Source organism: Portunus trituberculatus, chromosome 49, assembly GCF_017591435.1.
Source record: "Portunus trituberculatus isolate SZX2019 chromosome 49, ASM1759143v1, whole genome shotgun sequence".
Lineage (NCBI taxonomy): Eukaryota > Metazoa > Arthropoda > Malacostraca > Decapoda > Portunidae > Portunus > Portunus trituberculatus.
In genome coordinates this window covers 4,955,360-4,971,327 of record NC_059303.1, presented here as the reverse complement: position 1 = coordinate 4,971,327, position 15,968 = coordinate 4,955,360, and the positions used below count along the sequence as shown (strand labels likewise).

The 15,968-nt window shown below is 38.8% G+C and overlaps 1 protein-coding gene across 5 annotated transcripts in view; it reads right to left on the bottom strand.

Annotated features, from left to right (window-relative positions):
- Positions 1 to 15,968, bottom strand: part of LOC123499136 (unc-112-related protein-like) — a 48,811-nt gene that overhangs the window by 7,444 nt on the left and 25,399 nt on the right. For all 5 annotated transcript variants that reach the window (XM_045246787.1, XM_045246791.1, XM_045246790.1 and 2 more), the window contains exons 3-9: positions 9,187 to 9,420; positions 4,238 to 4,485; positions 3,680 to 3,867; positions 3,204 to 3,414; positions 2,709 to 2,884; positions 2,176 to 2,410; positions 1,500 to 1,709 (exon numbers count right to left, since the gene is read on the bottom strand). In XM_045246787.1, coding sequence (XP_045102722.1) covers positions 1,500 to 1,709; positions 2,176 to 2,410; positions 2,709 to 2,884; positions 3,204 to 3,414; positions 3,680 to 3,867; positions 4,238 to 4,485; positions 9,187 to 9,420 — 1,502 coding nt within the window. The remainder of the gene's footprint in view (positions 1 to 1,499; positions 1,710 to 2,175; positions 2,411 to 2,708; positions 2,885 to 3,203; positions 3,415 to 3,679; positions 3,868 to 4,237; positions 4,486 to 9,186; positions 9,421 to 15,968) is intronic.

The following is a 15,968-nucleotide window of genomic DNA, read 5'->3' as shown; positions in this document are numbered from 1 at the left end:
CTGAGGAATAAAAAAGTATAAAGCTAAGAACACATGAGCAACTTTGTGGCACCACGTTGTGGTGGAGTTTAGTGACTATGGCACTATGTTGTGGTGCCACGTTTGGTATGTGACTGACTGTCCATAGCTCGACCACAGTCACTCATGTGCGCAAGTCCTTGTGACAGGGATGAGCGACAGCTCGCCACAGTCGCTGGCCACAGACGCTTGTGTGTGCAGAACAGCTTCTAAACAAAGGAGCTACATCCCCACCAAGATGTGGTGCCAAAGCATGGCGCCACAAAGTCGCTTGTGTGTTCCCGGCCTAAACAGAAATACTATAAATAAAGTGCATTCAGAGTACTGCAAAAATTAGAGAGGGGAACCAACACCAAACTTTTGTCTTTGAATGTAGTGATGAGGATGTACAGCTTTTCTATGAGGAAGGTGCAGTCATCTACCAGACACAACACACATCACTAACAGGAACAGCACTGTGCTTGTACAAGAGACTTCAATAGTAATTAAGAGCATAGTGTCACACATTTACCGGGTCAGGTCCTGGGATGCAAGCTGAGCCTGGCTAACAGCAAAGGAAAAAAAGATGTAACGTTATGTATCATTATCTCAAATTCTCCTCGGTTGAACCTCATTTCTTTTATTCATTTCAAGTATTTTCTTTTATCTATTTATATATTATATTATTATTATTATTATTATTATCATTATTTTATTCATTCATTGTATTCTGTTATTATTACTTTTATCATTATCAATATCATTTTATTCATTCATTGAATTACTGCTATTATTACTATTATTGTTATTATTATTATTATTATTATTATCATTATTACTATTATTAGTATTATTATTACCATTATTATTATCTTATTTATCAATTTTTGGTATGTATGTGGATTGGATGTGGGAAGACAATCATGGGGCAATTCAATCCCTCAATTACTCCCTCTGTAACTACCCAGTCTATCTAAATACAGTGGTGTTTGAATGGTCTATAAAGAGCAAATTATAGCATCATCTCAACAGCACTTCTTTAATTGCTACTCTATTTTACTACTTTTTAGCAGACTTAAAACCCACTAATTGCTTGCATGTACTTCCTTGTTTTACACATTTCATCATACTTGGAGGGCCTTTCTTTAGTCATTACAACTAGACTCAATAAAGGAGTTATGGCTAAAAGCCACACAAAGCCTCCCTAACAGGTGTGCTGGAGGGATGATGCACTTACTCTGTGAATCACACCTTAGTTGAGAGGCTCCTGCACCTCTAACCCACAACATGCAAGAGGCTGCAGCACATGTGGCATAGATCAACAAGATATATGGTTATCAATTCTGAAGTTTTCATGAATGAAAAGTTAATACATCACACCACTTATAATGTATAAAACAGCATGAAGTTTCACATGATAAACTGCATATGCTAGTAAATGTATAGGAAACTTGAAGATAAGAGTCTCTGGCAGAAGGTATAACTTGCCAAGTAAGCCTCACCTTGCCTCTGATGCGGCGGGAGTAGCGAGGAGACATGTAGTCCTCAGGCTGGATGTCCAGAGATTCAGGATTGATCTGAGGGGCAGATGGGTGCTGCATGGCAAGGAAGGCCTGGATGGACTTGACTTCACTCTCATAAGAGGAGTCAGCTAAAGACTTGCCCTTGGCAGCAAGTCTCATGGCAGCCAACCAACGAGCATACTGGTCTTCCTGCAAAAACAATCATGGCATGTTTACTATTAATGCCAGAAAGATGTTTGTATCAACTTAACATTTTCCAATATCATCCACCTAAAGAAAACTCATTTCTATATTTTGTATAGGTCAAATAAATTTTCATAGCACATTTAAGGATTGAAGATGAATACATATGCTTGCTGTTCAAAATTTCAAATAAAAATAATATGGTCATTTCAAATAAAAGAATAAAAGAATACATAAAACACTACATATATACAGCTTTTAGTTCTATCATTTCACTATCTGGATAAACAGCAAGGGTTAAAATTAAAAGGTTGCCTCTCAGGTCAAATAGAGCCTAATCGAGCCTCAAAATGCCAACACTCAGATCTGGAATCACAGTCGTTGCCAGTATTAACCAGTCATTAAAGAATGAAAAAGAAAGTCACACGACAACTTCCACACAACCACAAGAGAGAGAGAGAGGCAAACTTACCGTGGCAAATCTGATGATATAATCTGTCATCATGCCATCTGGAGCAGGCACCTCTAGCTTGACACCATAGCGCTGCTGGGAAATGTTGACGTCTGGGGTGACCTCGCAGCCCCTTAAGCTGATCTTCTCTATGGGCTCTTCATTGGTGTTGTCACTGCTCTTGTAGTAACGAAGACACATGTCTTTACAGGTAAAGTAATACTGCTTGAAGCCCTTTAGGGTGAACCGACGGGGTCTGGAATAAAAAGACTTGTGTAAAGATTCCTCATTTCATAAGACAATAGAAAATTTCCATTGCAATAGGACCATATAAACAGAGATAACAAACTACTGCTTTATTCATGATCAAAACTTCAATAAATTTAACTACTGCTTTATTTATGATCAAAGCTTCAATCAATTTAAATCTAAGACATTAAATAATCAAAGAATTAATAATTTCATCCATGCCTCTGTCTGCAACACATGATAAGAGATTTATGAATATACTAAGCATGTCATCTTATTCACTATATAAACATGCCACTACACACTTCATGAATTTCAGGTAATCAGCCAGCTCAGGGATGTGCATGATGTCTGCTGGGTTGGAAGACACATGGGAACCCTCAAGGGACATCTGGAGATCATTCATCATCCTATCAATGTCATCCTCACTCCCAATGTTGGGCTCAGGCTGTGGTTTGTTCATCTGCAGCGTGACTTGAAGCTGAAATAGTACATGACTTTAATTGCAGATTCTGATTAAGTAGACATGAAGAAAAGAAAAATGAGCATATACACACATGTGATTAATGAACTTATAAAGGGCACACATAATACTACTCATATTCTATAACACATATAGGGTGTTGGAGAACTGAACACACACATACACAATAAATAGTCAAATAGAGCTATTCATATTATCATATAGCTAAAAAAAAAAAAAAAAAAAAAAAAAAAAGTATTAAATATAAAAAAAGGCATATTAAATCAAGATAAATATCAGTTATTCTTTAATATCCATTAAAGTATGAGTGACAAACCTGTAAAGCTGCAAACATGAGCATCTCCTCCTCGGTACAATCAATCTCCTCATTAAGAATGGCCCACTTGCCCTGTTCATAGATGAAGTTAATGCGCACTGCATCGTACTTTGGGTTTAGGTCATAAAAGGAGAAAAATTTGAAGCGGAGCAACAGCACGCTAAACTCCCGCACACCTTGCTCCATTATGGACAGTGAGGAGTCCAACCATCTGAAAGAATTCATCACCTTAGACTGAAGACAATATATCTCTAATGTGCCTCAAAGCCTGAATGGTAAACTTTACAAACAATTATACTTTTATCAACTAATCATTTTTCTGTTTCATGATAACACTTTTGAAGACCATTAATTTATTCTTCTCTTGTTATAATACTGAAAAAAAACAATATCAAAGAAAAGAACCCGTAGTACTTCAGCATTCGAGTAACGACACTCAACATTCTAAAAAGCAACAGCTGCCTGTCAAGACTTACGCCACATTCATCCTGGCCTTCTCGAGGAGAGATTTGGGGCGAAGGGCTTTGTTGCGTATGTCATCTGGCGGACGCGCAGGAGAATTGACAAGGGAAGCTCTCAAATCGTCAGTACCATCAATGCTGTCCAGGGTGCTGTTCAGGCTCCCAATGCCATTATTGCTTGTGTTGTGCTTCCATGTGCCTCCCTGCAGACCAGATTTGAGTAATGTATATGTCAGCTACTCATTATATGTGATGTGGTGCTGATCCCTCACAAGCATGTAAATATGCAAGTAAATATATGCATTTACTTTTTTCTTGTGAGAAATAAAGAAAGTTCATTTTTCCCAGAATGTCCAAAAAGTTCTCCGCCAATATGCCAAAATAAAATACAAAAATACCTTAAAAATAAACCAAGATCATTACTAATGTTCTTTATCTGTGTATGATTAAGAACATAACTTACAATAAATATTTGCATTTACCTCATTAATAAGAAGTACCTGAATCCCTATATAAAAGCAAAAATCAATAAGAAATTTCTTTATCTCTTTATTATCATCTTCAGGACCTCACCGGAGGGCTGATGGGCGTCCTGCCACCAGAAGAGTTGAGGGTGTTGTTGTGGGAGCCGCTGGAACGGTCAAGGGAGCCATTGGTGGAGTTGTGGCTCTTGTTGGCAATGAAGGAGTTGGTGTCTGCAGGTGTGCCATTCTTGACGGTTGCTGATGGCTTCTTCTTCATTTGCTTCTCACTGTAGTTGCACTTGAGATCATCCTGTGACAGTGGCTTGCAGAAGGACAGCTCCTCAGGGTAGCGGATGCCTGAAATGTGAATTATATGTGATGCGTGTTTGTGCATTTATCTGGTTCTGACATAAAGGAAAGGAACTATGTACATTCCTATTGCCTTGTCTTTGCATTTGATATTTTAATTTTCTTCCATGTCATACTGGCTAGCTACAGAAGAAAATATATATTCTTGATTACCTAGGGATGTATATATGTACAGCTTTCTTACAGTGAATTTTAATTAGAGTAAAGATAAGACATCATCAGCTATATAAGGATGAAAATACACATTCTTGAATAGTTAAGGTGTACAGTATAATATAACCTACTTACTGTCTTTGAATGGAGAAAAATGCTTCTAAGTATTTGTTGAATTAAATACATAACACATAAGTGTTAATAAAAACACTACCATCCATTTACACATGAAGAAAAATGCCATCTGCTATCTACAGATGAAAATACATATTCATGAAGTAATGATAAACATACTAATGCCCATCTATGACTGAAGAAAAACTGTATTCATTAATCAGATGTGTGTGTGTGTGTTTATGTTATGGCCTATAGCACCTGTAGGCATACTTGAAGAGTATATGTGGGAAGCACTGTTCAGCTTCCGCCCATTAGTAGCACAGGCAATCTTATTTATAGTGGTGCCCATATTAAGGCCCATATCACCACCCAAGCGCATCTTTGGTGTAACCACCTAGATTCTAGAACCTGGGTATCATGGTGATATGTAGGTAACTTTAAACCACGTGACAAATGGCATAGCTTCAAAGTGGTATGTGGTGGGATTCAAACCTACGGATAAATGTCTGCCCAATCCCATGCTCACCACCTTATCCACTACATGTAATTCACCACGGTTGCCTGCTGGTCACCCAGCCAGTCTTCCCCATTACGGAGCGAGCTCAGAGCTCATAGACCGATCTTCGGGTAGGACTGAGATCATAACGTACTCCACACACCGGGAAAGCAAGGCCACAACCCCTCGACTTACATCCCATACCTATTTACTGCTAGGTGAACAGGGGCCACATATTAAGAGACTTGGCCATTTGCCTCGCCACTTATCGGGATTCGAATCCGGCCCTCTTGATTGTGAGTCAAGCGTGCTAACCACTACACTACGCGGTGTGTGTATTTACCTAGTTGTAGTTTTACAGGGCCTGGGCTTTATGCTCGTGTGGCCCCATCTCCATATCTACACTTATCCAATCTTACTTTAAAAGTATGCACACTCGTTGCAGACACTACTTCTTCATTTAAACTGTTCCACGTCTCAATACATCTTTGCGGGAAACTATATTTTTTAACATCTCTCAGACATCTTCCTTTTCTCAGCTTTTTACTATGCGATCTTGTGCTTTGGATGTCATATTCTTCTCTCAGGATCAGTTTCTCATTATCCACTTGGTCCATTCCGTTGATCAATTTATAAACTAGTATCAGGTCTCCTCTCTCCCTTCTTTGTTCCAGGGTTGGTAGATCCATAGCCTTTAGTCTCTCCTCATATGTCATCCCTTCAAATTCTGGAACCATTCTTGTAGCCATTTTTTGTAGTCTCTCCAACTTCCTTATGTGTTTCTTTTTATGAGGGGTCCACACTACTCCTGCATATTCCAATCTGGATCTTATTATAGTACTTATCAATTTCTTTGTCCATGTAGTGATATGCTACTCCAATATTCCTTAGGAAATTATATGTTTCTCTAAAAATTCTATCAATATGGCTTACCGGTTGATTGTCTTCTTCCATCGTCACTCCTAAGTCCTTTTCCTTTTTTACTTTCTCCAGTTCTACTCCATCTCCCATCTTATAGATTCCCATTTCCATGACATGGCTTTTGTTCACATTGAATTCCATTTCCCACTTTTTACTCCATTCCCAGATCTTATTTAGGTCTTCTTGCAGTATTTCACAATCCTCGTTTTGCTTTATAACTCTGCACAGTTTCGTATCATCTGCAAACAGATTTATGTAGCTGTTCACTCCTTCTGGCATGTCGTTAATATAAATGAGGAAAAGTATTGGTGCCAATACTGACCCCTGTGGCACTCCGCTTTCTACTGCTCTCCACTTGGACTTCATATCTTTAACTACCGTCCTTATTTCTCTCCCCCTCAAATAATTTTCTATCCATCTCAATGTGCTTCCTTTTAAGCCACCCTTCTCCTCTAACTTCCATAGTAATCTTGCATGTGGCACTTTGTCAAACGCCTTTTTTAAATCCAAATAAATACAGTCAACCCATCCTCTCTCTCTTGTACTCTATCAACTATTCTAGAATAGAAACTCAATAAATTAGTTACACACGACCGTCTTTTCTAAAACCAAATTGGCTATTTGATATTAATTTGTTGTCTTCAAGGAACTCGATCCATTGTTTCTTTATTATTCTTTCACACATCTTGCATATTACACTAGTTAGTGATACCGGTCTGTAATTTAAAGGTTCTTCCTTCCTTCCGCTCTTATATATGGGAACCACCTCAGCTCTTTTCCATTCTACTGGTACTGTTCCATTTTCTATTGAGCATTTTATGATGTTGTATATAGGACTTGCTAGTTCTTCCCTACATTCTTTCAGTATTCTGCCTGAGACTTCATCTGGTCCCATTGCCTTCTCTTCATCCAGTTCCTTCATTAACTCTTTTATTTCAAGCTTGGTTACTTTAATCTCTTTCATATAGATTGTCTCTCTATTACCCTGTGGCCTTTCAAATTTGGATTCCTTAGTAAAGACCTCCTGGAATTTATTATTTAATAGTTCTGCCATACTTTTGGGTCTTCCACCATCCCGTTCTCTCCTTTTAACCTTTCTATTGTTTCTTTTGCCTAATTTTTCCATTTATGAATCTATAGAACAATTTTGGTTGCTCCTTACATTTTTCGACAATGTCCTTTTCAAAGTTCTTTTCCTCTTCCTTCCTCACCTTAACATATTCATTTCTCGCTGCCTTGAAGTTTTCCTTATTTGCTGGATTTCTATTTCTCCTCCACCTTTTCCATGCTCCATCTCTTTTCTCCTTTGCCCTAGCACACCTTGCATTAAACCAATCTTTCTTTCCTTCTTCTTTAGGTCTATATTTTGGGACATATTCCTGACTCCTGTTTTGTATATTTCCAAAAATAAGTTATATTCTCTTGCATCGTCTCTGAGTTTTCCATCTCCTCCCAGTTTACGTTTTAAAATAGTTCTTGAGATTCTCAATATCAGCCTTTCTGTAATTTAATCGGTCTCCTTTGTATGAATCGTCTCTATCTTCCTTTCCTCTTCTATATCTATTTCTAATATTACATGGTCACTCTTTCCCAATGGGCACTTATATCTTATATCATCATTCATTTGTATACCCTTGTAAAAACTAGGTCCAATCTCGCCGGCTCGTCGTTTCCTCTGAATCTTGTGCATTCCTTTACTCTCTGGTCCATCATATTGTCTATCATTAGGTTCAAGAATCTTTCTCCCAGGCTTCTTCCCCATACCACTTTCATAATTTTCCCAGTCCACTTCTTTACAGTTGAAATCTCCTACTAATATCACTTTTCTCCTTTCTTTAACGATTCTCGTTAGACTCCTTATTGTGTCATCTATCATGTCTTTATATTCTTGATTGGTCCATGAATTTGTTTTTGGTGGCACATATGTTACAATGATTGTTAACTCTTTTTTATTAATATGCATCTTAACATACAGTACTTCTGCTTTTCCTTCCCCACATTCCACTTGGTTTATCACTATCTCCTTCCTTAACATTATCATGACTCCTCCTCCTCCTTTACCCCCTCTGTCTCTTCTCCATACATTATACCTATTATCCAAGTCTATTTTGATTGCCTCATTTAGTTTTGTTTCAGCCAGGCATACAATATCCAGATTTTCTTTCTTTATGTAATCTCTTAATTTTTAGTCTCTTGCCTTTAGCATTTTTAGTTAAACTTGTTTAACTTTTTTCTCTTCCTTATCGTTTATATACCATTTCCTTATCCTGTCTCCTAGAATTCTCCAAAAAACTGCCTTTTTTTCCTCTTCTGACCTTTCATTATTTTTTTCCCTTACTGCTGCCGCCAGTTCGTTGTATCTCTTCCTTTCTTCCTCATTTCTATTTTTCTTTATATAGATATCCTTGCAGCCTTCTGTTTCTCTAAGTTTTGTTGTTCTATATAATATTTCTTCTGTTGCTGCTTGTGATTTTAGTAGTATTTTAATTGGTCTCGTTTTTCCTTCTTGATATGGTCCCATTCTGTTTATTTCTTCTACTTCCTCTTCCAAGTTCTGCCTATCTTCGTCGTTTAGATTCTTCAGTAGGTCTTTGACTGATTTCATTTCTTCTTTTCTCTTTTGGTCTATATTTTATATTTTTTCTTTTATTCCAAATACGATTACACTCTTTTTTTTTTTTGCAATTTCTCTAACTAGATTTTCTTTTGTCTTGAGGACTCCTATCATTTTGTTTGTCATATTTTCTTCTTTTCTTTTAGTTGTTTTTGAATCACCTCCTGAAAATCAGCCTTATCTTTCTTATCTTAGACTCTCCATGCTTGTACTTCTTTTTTAATCACGTTCTGTACTCTTTCCTCTTCCTTGTTTACTGTGTGTGTGTGTGTGTGTGTGTGTGTGTGTGTGTGTGTGTGAGAGAGAGAGAGAGAGAGAGAGAGAGAGAGAGAGAGAGAGAGAGAGAGAGAGAGAGAATCTTGCATAACACATCTTGCGTTACACATACCCAGTTGCTTGCACAGCTGAATCACTGCATTGAAGGTCTTTTTGGAGAAGTCCACCTTGAATTCCATGTACCGCAGATCTGGCAACTGGACACGCAGGGTTTTATGCATTGGAGTAAATTCCAATTCTGCAGCCGCCCCAACCCCGTACTGGTCTAGGGTGGAACGGGTGTGTGTCAGCCACATGTTCTTCTTGGGCCACCATAGTGCGTGGTCTGACCAGTCGATAGCAATGTCTGGAAGAGATGGATGGTATTGTTGTAAATTGGTACGAGTGAAAGTAATCATGATGCTGAGAACAATGTTGGTAATATACAATGCATGATTTGTAGTCATACTAGTAGTAACATGCTGGATAAGACAATAGCAATAACCACAACAACTACAGTAAATATAATTCAAATCAGGTTACAGTAAAACAGATCATGTACAGCCATTCGCAGTTTCACACACACACACACACACACACACACACACACACACACACACACATGTACATATACAAAAATGATAAGAATTTATGAAGACAACTGTAGTACTGTACCATTATAAGATTTAATATCATTTATACGAACAGCAAGAAAGAAGAGATGGAAGAGGAAGGAAAGGAAACTACAAACAAAATATGAAAGTAAGATAAAACAAGAAAACAAAAGCAGAGAGAGAGAGAGAGAGAGAGAGAGAGAGAGAGAGAGAGAGAGAGAGAGAGAGAGAGAGAGAGAGAGAGAGAGAGAGAGAGAAAGGGGGATGGAGAATAAAAAAAAAAAAAATGAGAACAAGAAGGGAGGGAAGGAGACATGGAGAGATAATAAAAGATCAGAATGGAAGAGAAGGAAAAGGAAAGGAGAGGAGAAACCCAGAAATAAGGAACATGTTTAGCAGATGGGGAGACGATGAGTTAAATAGTATATATATGGCACGAATCTCTCTCTCTCTCTCTCTCTCTCTCTCTCTCTCTCTCTCTCTCTGGGGGGCAAGTTTGGCGGCCAAGGTAGTGAGGGCGTGTGTAGGAGGAACATGATGATGGTGTGTGTGTGTGTGTGTGTGTGTGTGTGTTTTATGCCTCCTCCTCCTCCTCTTTACCACTTAATGTCCCCTGAAGCTTAAAAATATCCGTGACCAAGACAAACAGTACTTTCTATATGGTGACTACTCCTCCTCCTCCTCCTCCTCCTCCTCCTCCTCCTTGTCCTTCAACCCTCACTCGTCCTTGCTCTCTCTCTCTCTCTCTCTCTCTCTCTCTCTCTCTCTCTCTCTCTCTCTCTCACCACAATCATGTTATCTTTTCGCCTCCACATTTGAACTTAACAAGGTAAGGGAAGGGCAGGTGTATGTGGGGGGGGGGAGAGGGTGAGTGTGGGCGTGGCGGTGTGTGTGTGTGTGTGTGTGTGTGTGTGTGTGTGGGCGTGGCCTACTCTTCTCGACCTGCACATGTCTCTCTCTCTCTCTCTCTCTCTCTCTCTCTCTTATAAACACAATACATTCTCTTTTCTTCATCTTTTACTTCACACACACACACACACACACACACACACACACACACACACACACACACACACACACACACACACACACACACACACATTCCAATACGCCTTTGATGAATGCGTTGATTAAAATTCCTCCTCTTCTTCCTCCTCCTCCTCTCCCTGGCAAAGTCCATAAATGGCAGTACGAGAGAGAGAGAGAGAGAGAGAGAGAGAGAGAGAGAGAGAGAGAGAGAGAGAGAGAGAGAGAGAGAGAGAGAAACAAACAAAAAACGTTTAAGTTAAAACAAGCTTCAGTCTCACTCTCTTAAGGAACAAAGCTCTCTCTCTCTCTCTCTCTCTCTCTCTCGACGTAACAGACGAAGCTGATTCATAAGACACGAGAGAGAGAGAGAGAGAGAGAGAGAGAGAGAGAGAGAGAGAGAGAGAGAGAGAGAGAGAGAGATGAAGTAGGAAAGAAAATTAAGAAAAGTTGGGAGGCGATAAACCTCTCTCTCTCTCTCTCTCTCTCTCTCTCTCTCTCTCTCTCTCTCTCGTTAACGTCACAAAACATGTACTTAAAAGTTGCCCCGATAAAAACGAAAGTAAGGAGGAGGAGGAGGAGGAGGAGGAGGAGGAGGAGGAGGAGGAGGAGGAGGAGGAGGAGGGATGGGGTTGGGTGCGTTTCCGGTGGAGGTAATTCCGAAAAAAAGTCTCTAAGTCATTATAAGTCACTTCCGTTGCCACTTCCGGGAACTTTAGTGGTCATCGACGTTGTAGTAGTAGTAGTAGTAGTAGTAGTAGTAGTAGTAGTAGTAGTAGTAGTAGTAGTAGTAGTAGTAGTTATAATTATAGTTTCTGCATCACACACACACACACACACACACACACACGTGGTCTCAATGCCTTATATGGTCAAGCTTTTATTTATTATTCTTTTTTTTTCTGCACAACGTACACATATAAACCTGAATTTCCTGGAGAGTAGATACAGCCTATACACTTACTGCCATTATACAATATGAGATAAAAAAATAAATCAAAATAAAAATAAGCAAAAAAATACACTGAGAATAATGGTAGCAAAGCACAATAGAGTGAAAATAAATGTAATAAGTAAAAAAAAAAAAAAAAAAATAGAAAAAGTAACAGAAACACATAAGTCAATAATAACACGAAAGGAACACCACACTACCTTTTTTCCACCAAGATATAACACAAATAAACAAAAATATAAAAAACGAGATAAAACTAAAAACGAAATATACTACTACTATTACTACTACCACCACCACCACCACCACTACTACTACCACCACAGACTCACACAAGGAAGTAAAAGTTGAGAGTTCGCCCATAATCATCCCAACACTTTTTTTTTTTTTTTTCACGCCTTCCCAGCAGTCTCCTTAGCCCTGGATGGAGTACTCCCCAATAAAAAAAAAAAAAAAAAACGAAACAGAACAAATAAAAGCATACGTATAACAAAATTCAAACACCCCACGATGGAAGCAACATCATAATCGTTTCGTCACACCACCACCTTCAGGAAACAGTGACGCACCTTGCCTTGCCTCCCTCCCCACCCGTCTCTTGCGCAGCGCTCTCTCTGATTCATTACCAACACCGCGCCACTATGAAGAAACGTTCGGAATTCCCACTCTTTCCCACTCAGAACTACTTTTAGAGCCACGGGGAAGGTTGGTCGTGTTCTTTTAACCCTTTCAGTACCATGACATGTTTTAATATGTATTCTGCTTACTAGTTGGTGATTTTGTACAGCTTTAAATACTTACGTGGGGTTTACAATAGTGAAGACTCTTGCCATTAATCTTGCCACCTCCATAGACCCTTTCCAATGTGAATAAAATGGTCTAACCGTACACAAATCTCAAGGTAAAAATGTGTTTCCAGTATTGAAGGAGTTAATATTGGTTTTGTTTACTATTTGGTGACTTTATACAGCTTTAAATACTTGAGTGGGGATTAAAATAGTGAAGATTATTGCCATTTATCTTCTGACCTCCATAGATCCTTACTAATGTGTATAAAATCGTCTAACCACACAAAAAAAAAAAAAAATCTCAATAACAAATGCGTTCCAACACTGAGGTGGTTAAGTGTTTTTTTTTCATATATATGTCAAGATTTCATTATGGTATTACTAAAATGACTAGAGAAACGCTTAGTATGTCTTAATTTCCACTGGGTCTTCTTAAAATTTTGTACGTGTAGAATCCCTGTTTTTAATACCACTAGATCCATACAGTCTTTATTATTACTATTACTTTTATTATTATTATTATTATTATTATTATTATTATCATTATTACTACTGCCATTATTATTATTGTTATCTTCCTCAATCTTAAGCAAATATTTGAAAGTCTTATAATCGTGCATGAACGTCTCTCTCTCTCTCTCTCTCTCTCTCTCTCTCTCTCTCTCTCTCAAGGAAAAAAAATGAGAGGGTAACCTAAAATAGAGAATGAGGTCGGCCTAGTGTTTCTAAGTATTGCTCTCTCTCTCTCTCTCTCTCTCTCTCTCTCTCTCTCTCTCTCTCTCTCTCTCTCTCTCATTACCGGTTATTCAGGTGAAGCGAGGGATAACTAACTGCTCACATTTGCAGTCATTAATCCTGATAACCTCTTTTGCTCGAGGAAGATTAGAGAATGAGAGAGAGAGAGAGAGAGAGAGAGAGAGAGAGAGAGAGAGAGAGAGAGAGAGAGAGAGAGAGAGAGAGAGAGAGAGAGAGAGAGAGAGAGAGAGAAGAATGGCTCAGGGAAGTGGAGGAGGGGAAAGAAGGATATAAAGAGTAAAAGAGAAGATATATGATGTGAAAAAGAGGTGGGTGGGGTCGCTTGGGAAGAAGAGGATGGAGGAGGAGGAGGAGGAGAAGAAGGAGGAGGAGGAGGAGGAGGAGGAGGAGGAGGAGGAGGAGGAGGAGGAAGTGAATAAAGATAGGTAAGTAGTGGAAGGTAGAGAGAGAGAGAGAGAGAGAGAGAGAGAGAGAGAGAGAGAGAGAGAGAGAGAGAGAGAGAGAGTTATAATACATCTAGTGAATTAACTCTCTCTCTCTCTCTCTCCATAAAGAAATAACTTTAATTAAAGAAAGCAGGTAACAAACACGAAAACATTAGAATCATGAACCAAATTCACACTTACACTAATGAACATAATAACAACAACAACAACAACAACAATAATAATAATAATAATAATAATAATAATAATAATAAAATAATAATAAAGTTGAGCATAGTAATATATTGGCATCATATCAGTCGATCTAGTGATTAAATGTGTCAATATTTTCGCAGGCTTAGTGTGTGTGTGTGTGTGTGTGTGTGTGTGTGTGTGTGTGTGTGTGTGTGTGTGTGTGTGTGTGTGTGTGTGTGTGTGTGTGTGTGTGTGTGTGTGTGTGTGATTTAAAAGTCTACACGTTCCATATCCTTCCGTAGCCACACCCTTCTCTTCCTCCTCCTCCACCTCCTCGTCTTCTTCCCCCTCCTTCACCTCCTCGTCTTCTCCCTCCCCTTCTCTCTCTCTCTCTCTCTCTCTCTCACACACACACACACACACACACACACACACACACACACACACACACACACACACACACACACACACACACACACACACACCGGAAGTTATCAGGAAAAAAGCCACTTATCTTTTGTGGCAAGATAAGTTCCCAGTCTTTTTCATGTCTGTTCTTTTTCTTATTCCCTCTCTTGTTCTTCCGCTCTTTTCTTTCATCTCCTTCATCTTCTTACTCTTCTTCTTCTTCTTTTCTTCTACTTCATCCTTCTCTTTATCTTATTTTATTTTCCTCCGATTCTTATCACATTTTTCTTGTATCTATTCGTGCACACTTTTTTTTCTCTCTCTCTCTCTCTCTCTCTCTCTCTGTATGTATCTTTGTATTTTTTTTTCCTGCTCCTGCTCCTGCTCCTACTCCTCCCCCTCTCCCTCCCCAACCTATGAATCAACAATAACAATAACAAAAACAACAACAACTACAAATACCACTACCATCACACAACTGATAAAAAAAAAAAAAAAAAACTGAAAAAAAGACAATAAGCAGAGATTCTATATTACCTTTTTTATACAAATAACATTGGGAATAACCTCAATTTTTTTCCCTCCTAACCTTCCCCAGCTCTTGACAGGGGGCGGATGTGAGTTATTGAGTGTGGGTGTATTGTGCAGACGAGGAGGAGGAGGAGGAGGAGGAGGAGGCGGGTGCGGCCTTACTAGACTGAAATGTTTTGAAGGTCACATGATGAACTTAAATGACCTTAGTTGTTGTTATTGTTATCGCTATTATTATTATTATTATTATTATTATAGCCATCATCATTATCATTATTATTATTATTATTATTTTTATTATTATTATTATTATCCTTCTTCTAATATTATTACTATCATCACTATTACTATTATCGTTGTTATCTTTATCGTTGTTCTTATGCTTCCTATGTTATCTTACTGCGTCTTCAGATTTCCCCTACCAGGTTCGATAATGTTATCTCGAAGTATACGCATGAACAACCAGAGTAGTAGTAGTAGTAGTAGTAGTAGACATTTACTTACTATTACTACTAACAATAACAATAGGAAAAAAAAAATAACCACCACCACTACCACACCATCAACAACAACAACAACAACAACAGCAAAGGTAACTTCAGACAAGTATAATCACCTAAGCCTTAATTAAGGAGTCACCCTTTTGCCTCCCTCACCCCCCCACACACCCTTCAACCTCTTAAAAGATAGGACCTCCTCCACCTCCACCTCCACCTCCACCACCACCTCCTCCTACCTTGCCTCTAGGTCGACTCCCTCCCCTTCCTTCCTTCCCTTCCCTCCTTAACCTCTATCCTTCTCTCCTATAAGTCCTCCTCCTCTTCCTTCACTATCTACTAAAGATGGAGAAAGAACATGAAGAGGAAGAGAAAAGAAAAGAGGAATATTGTGATAAGGAAGGAACAGCAAACAGAGGAGGAAGAGGGGGAAGAGGAAGAGGAGAGAGCATGTTTTGGAAATGTGAGGCGGTATTGAAAGAATAGAGAAGTGGAAGGAGAAGGAGGAGGAGGAGGAGGAGGAGGAGGAGGAAGATGAGATGAACGAAGAGAGGAGAATATGTGTTTATCGAATGAATGCAAGAAAGAAAGAGGGAGAGAGAGAGAGAGAGAGAGAGAGAGAGAGAGAGAGAGAGAGAGAGAGAGAGAGAGAGAGAGTAAACATTATGGCTGAGTTGTTTACACTGTGGCGCATATAGCGAGCCAGCTCATACCGTACACACA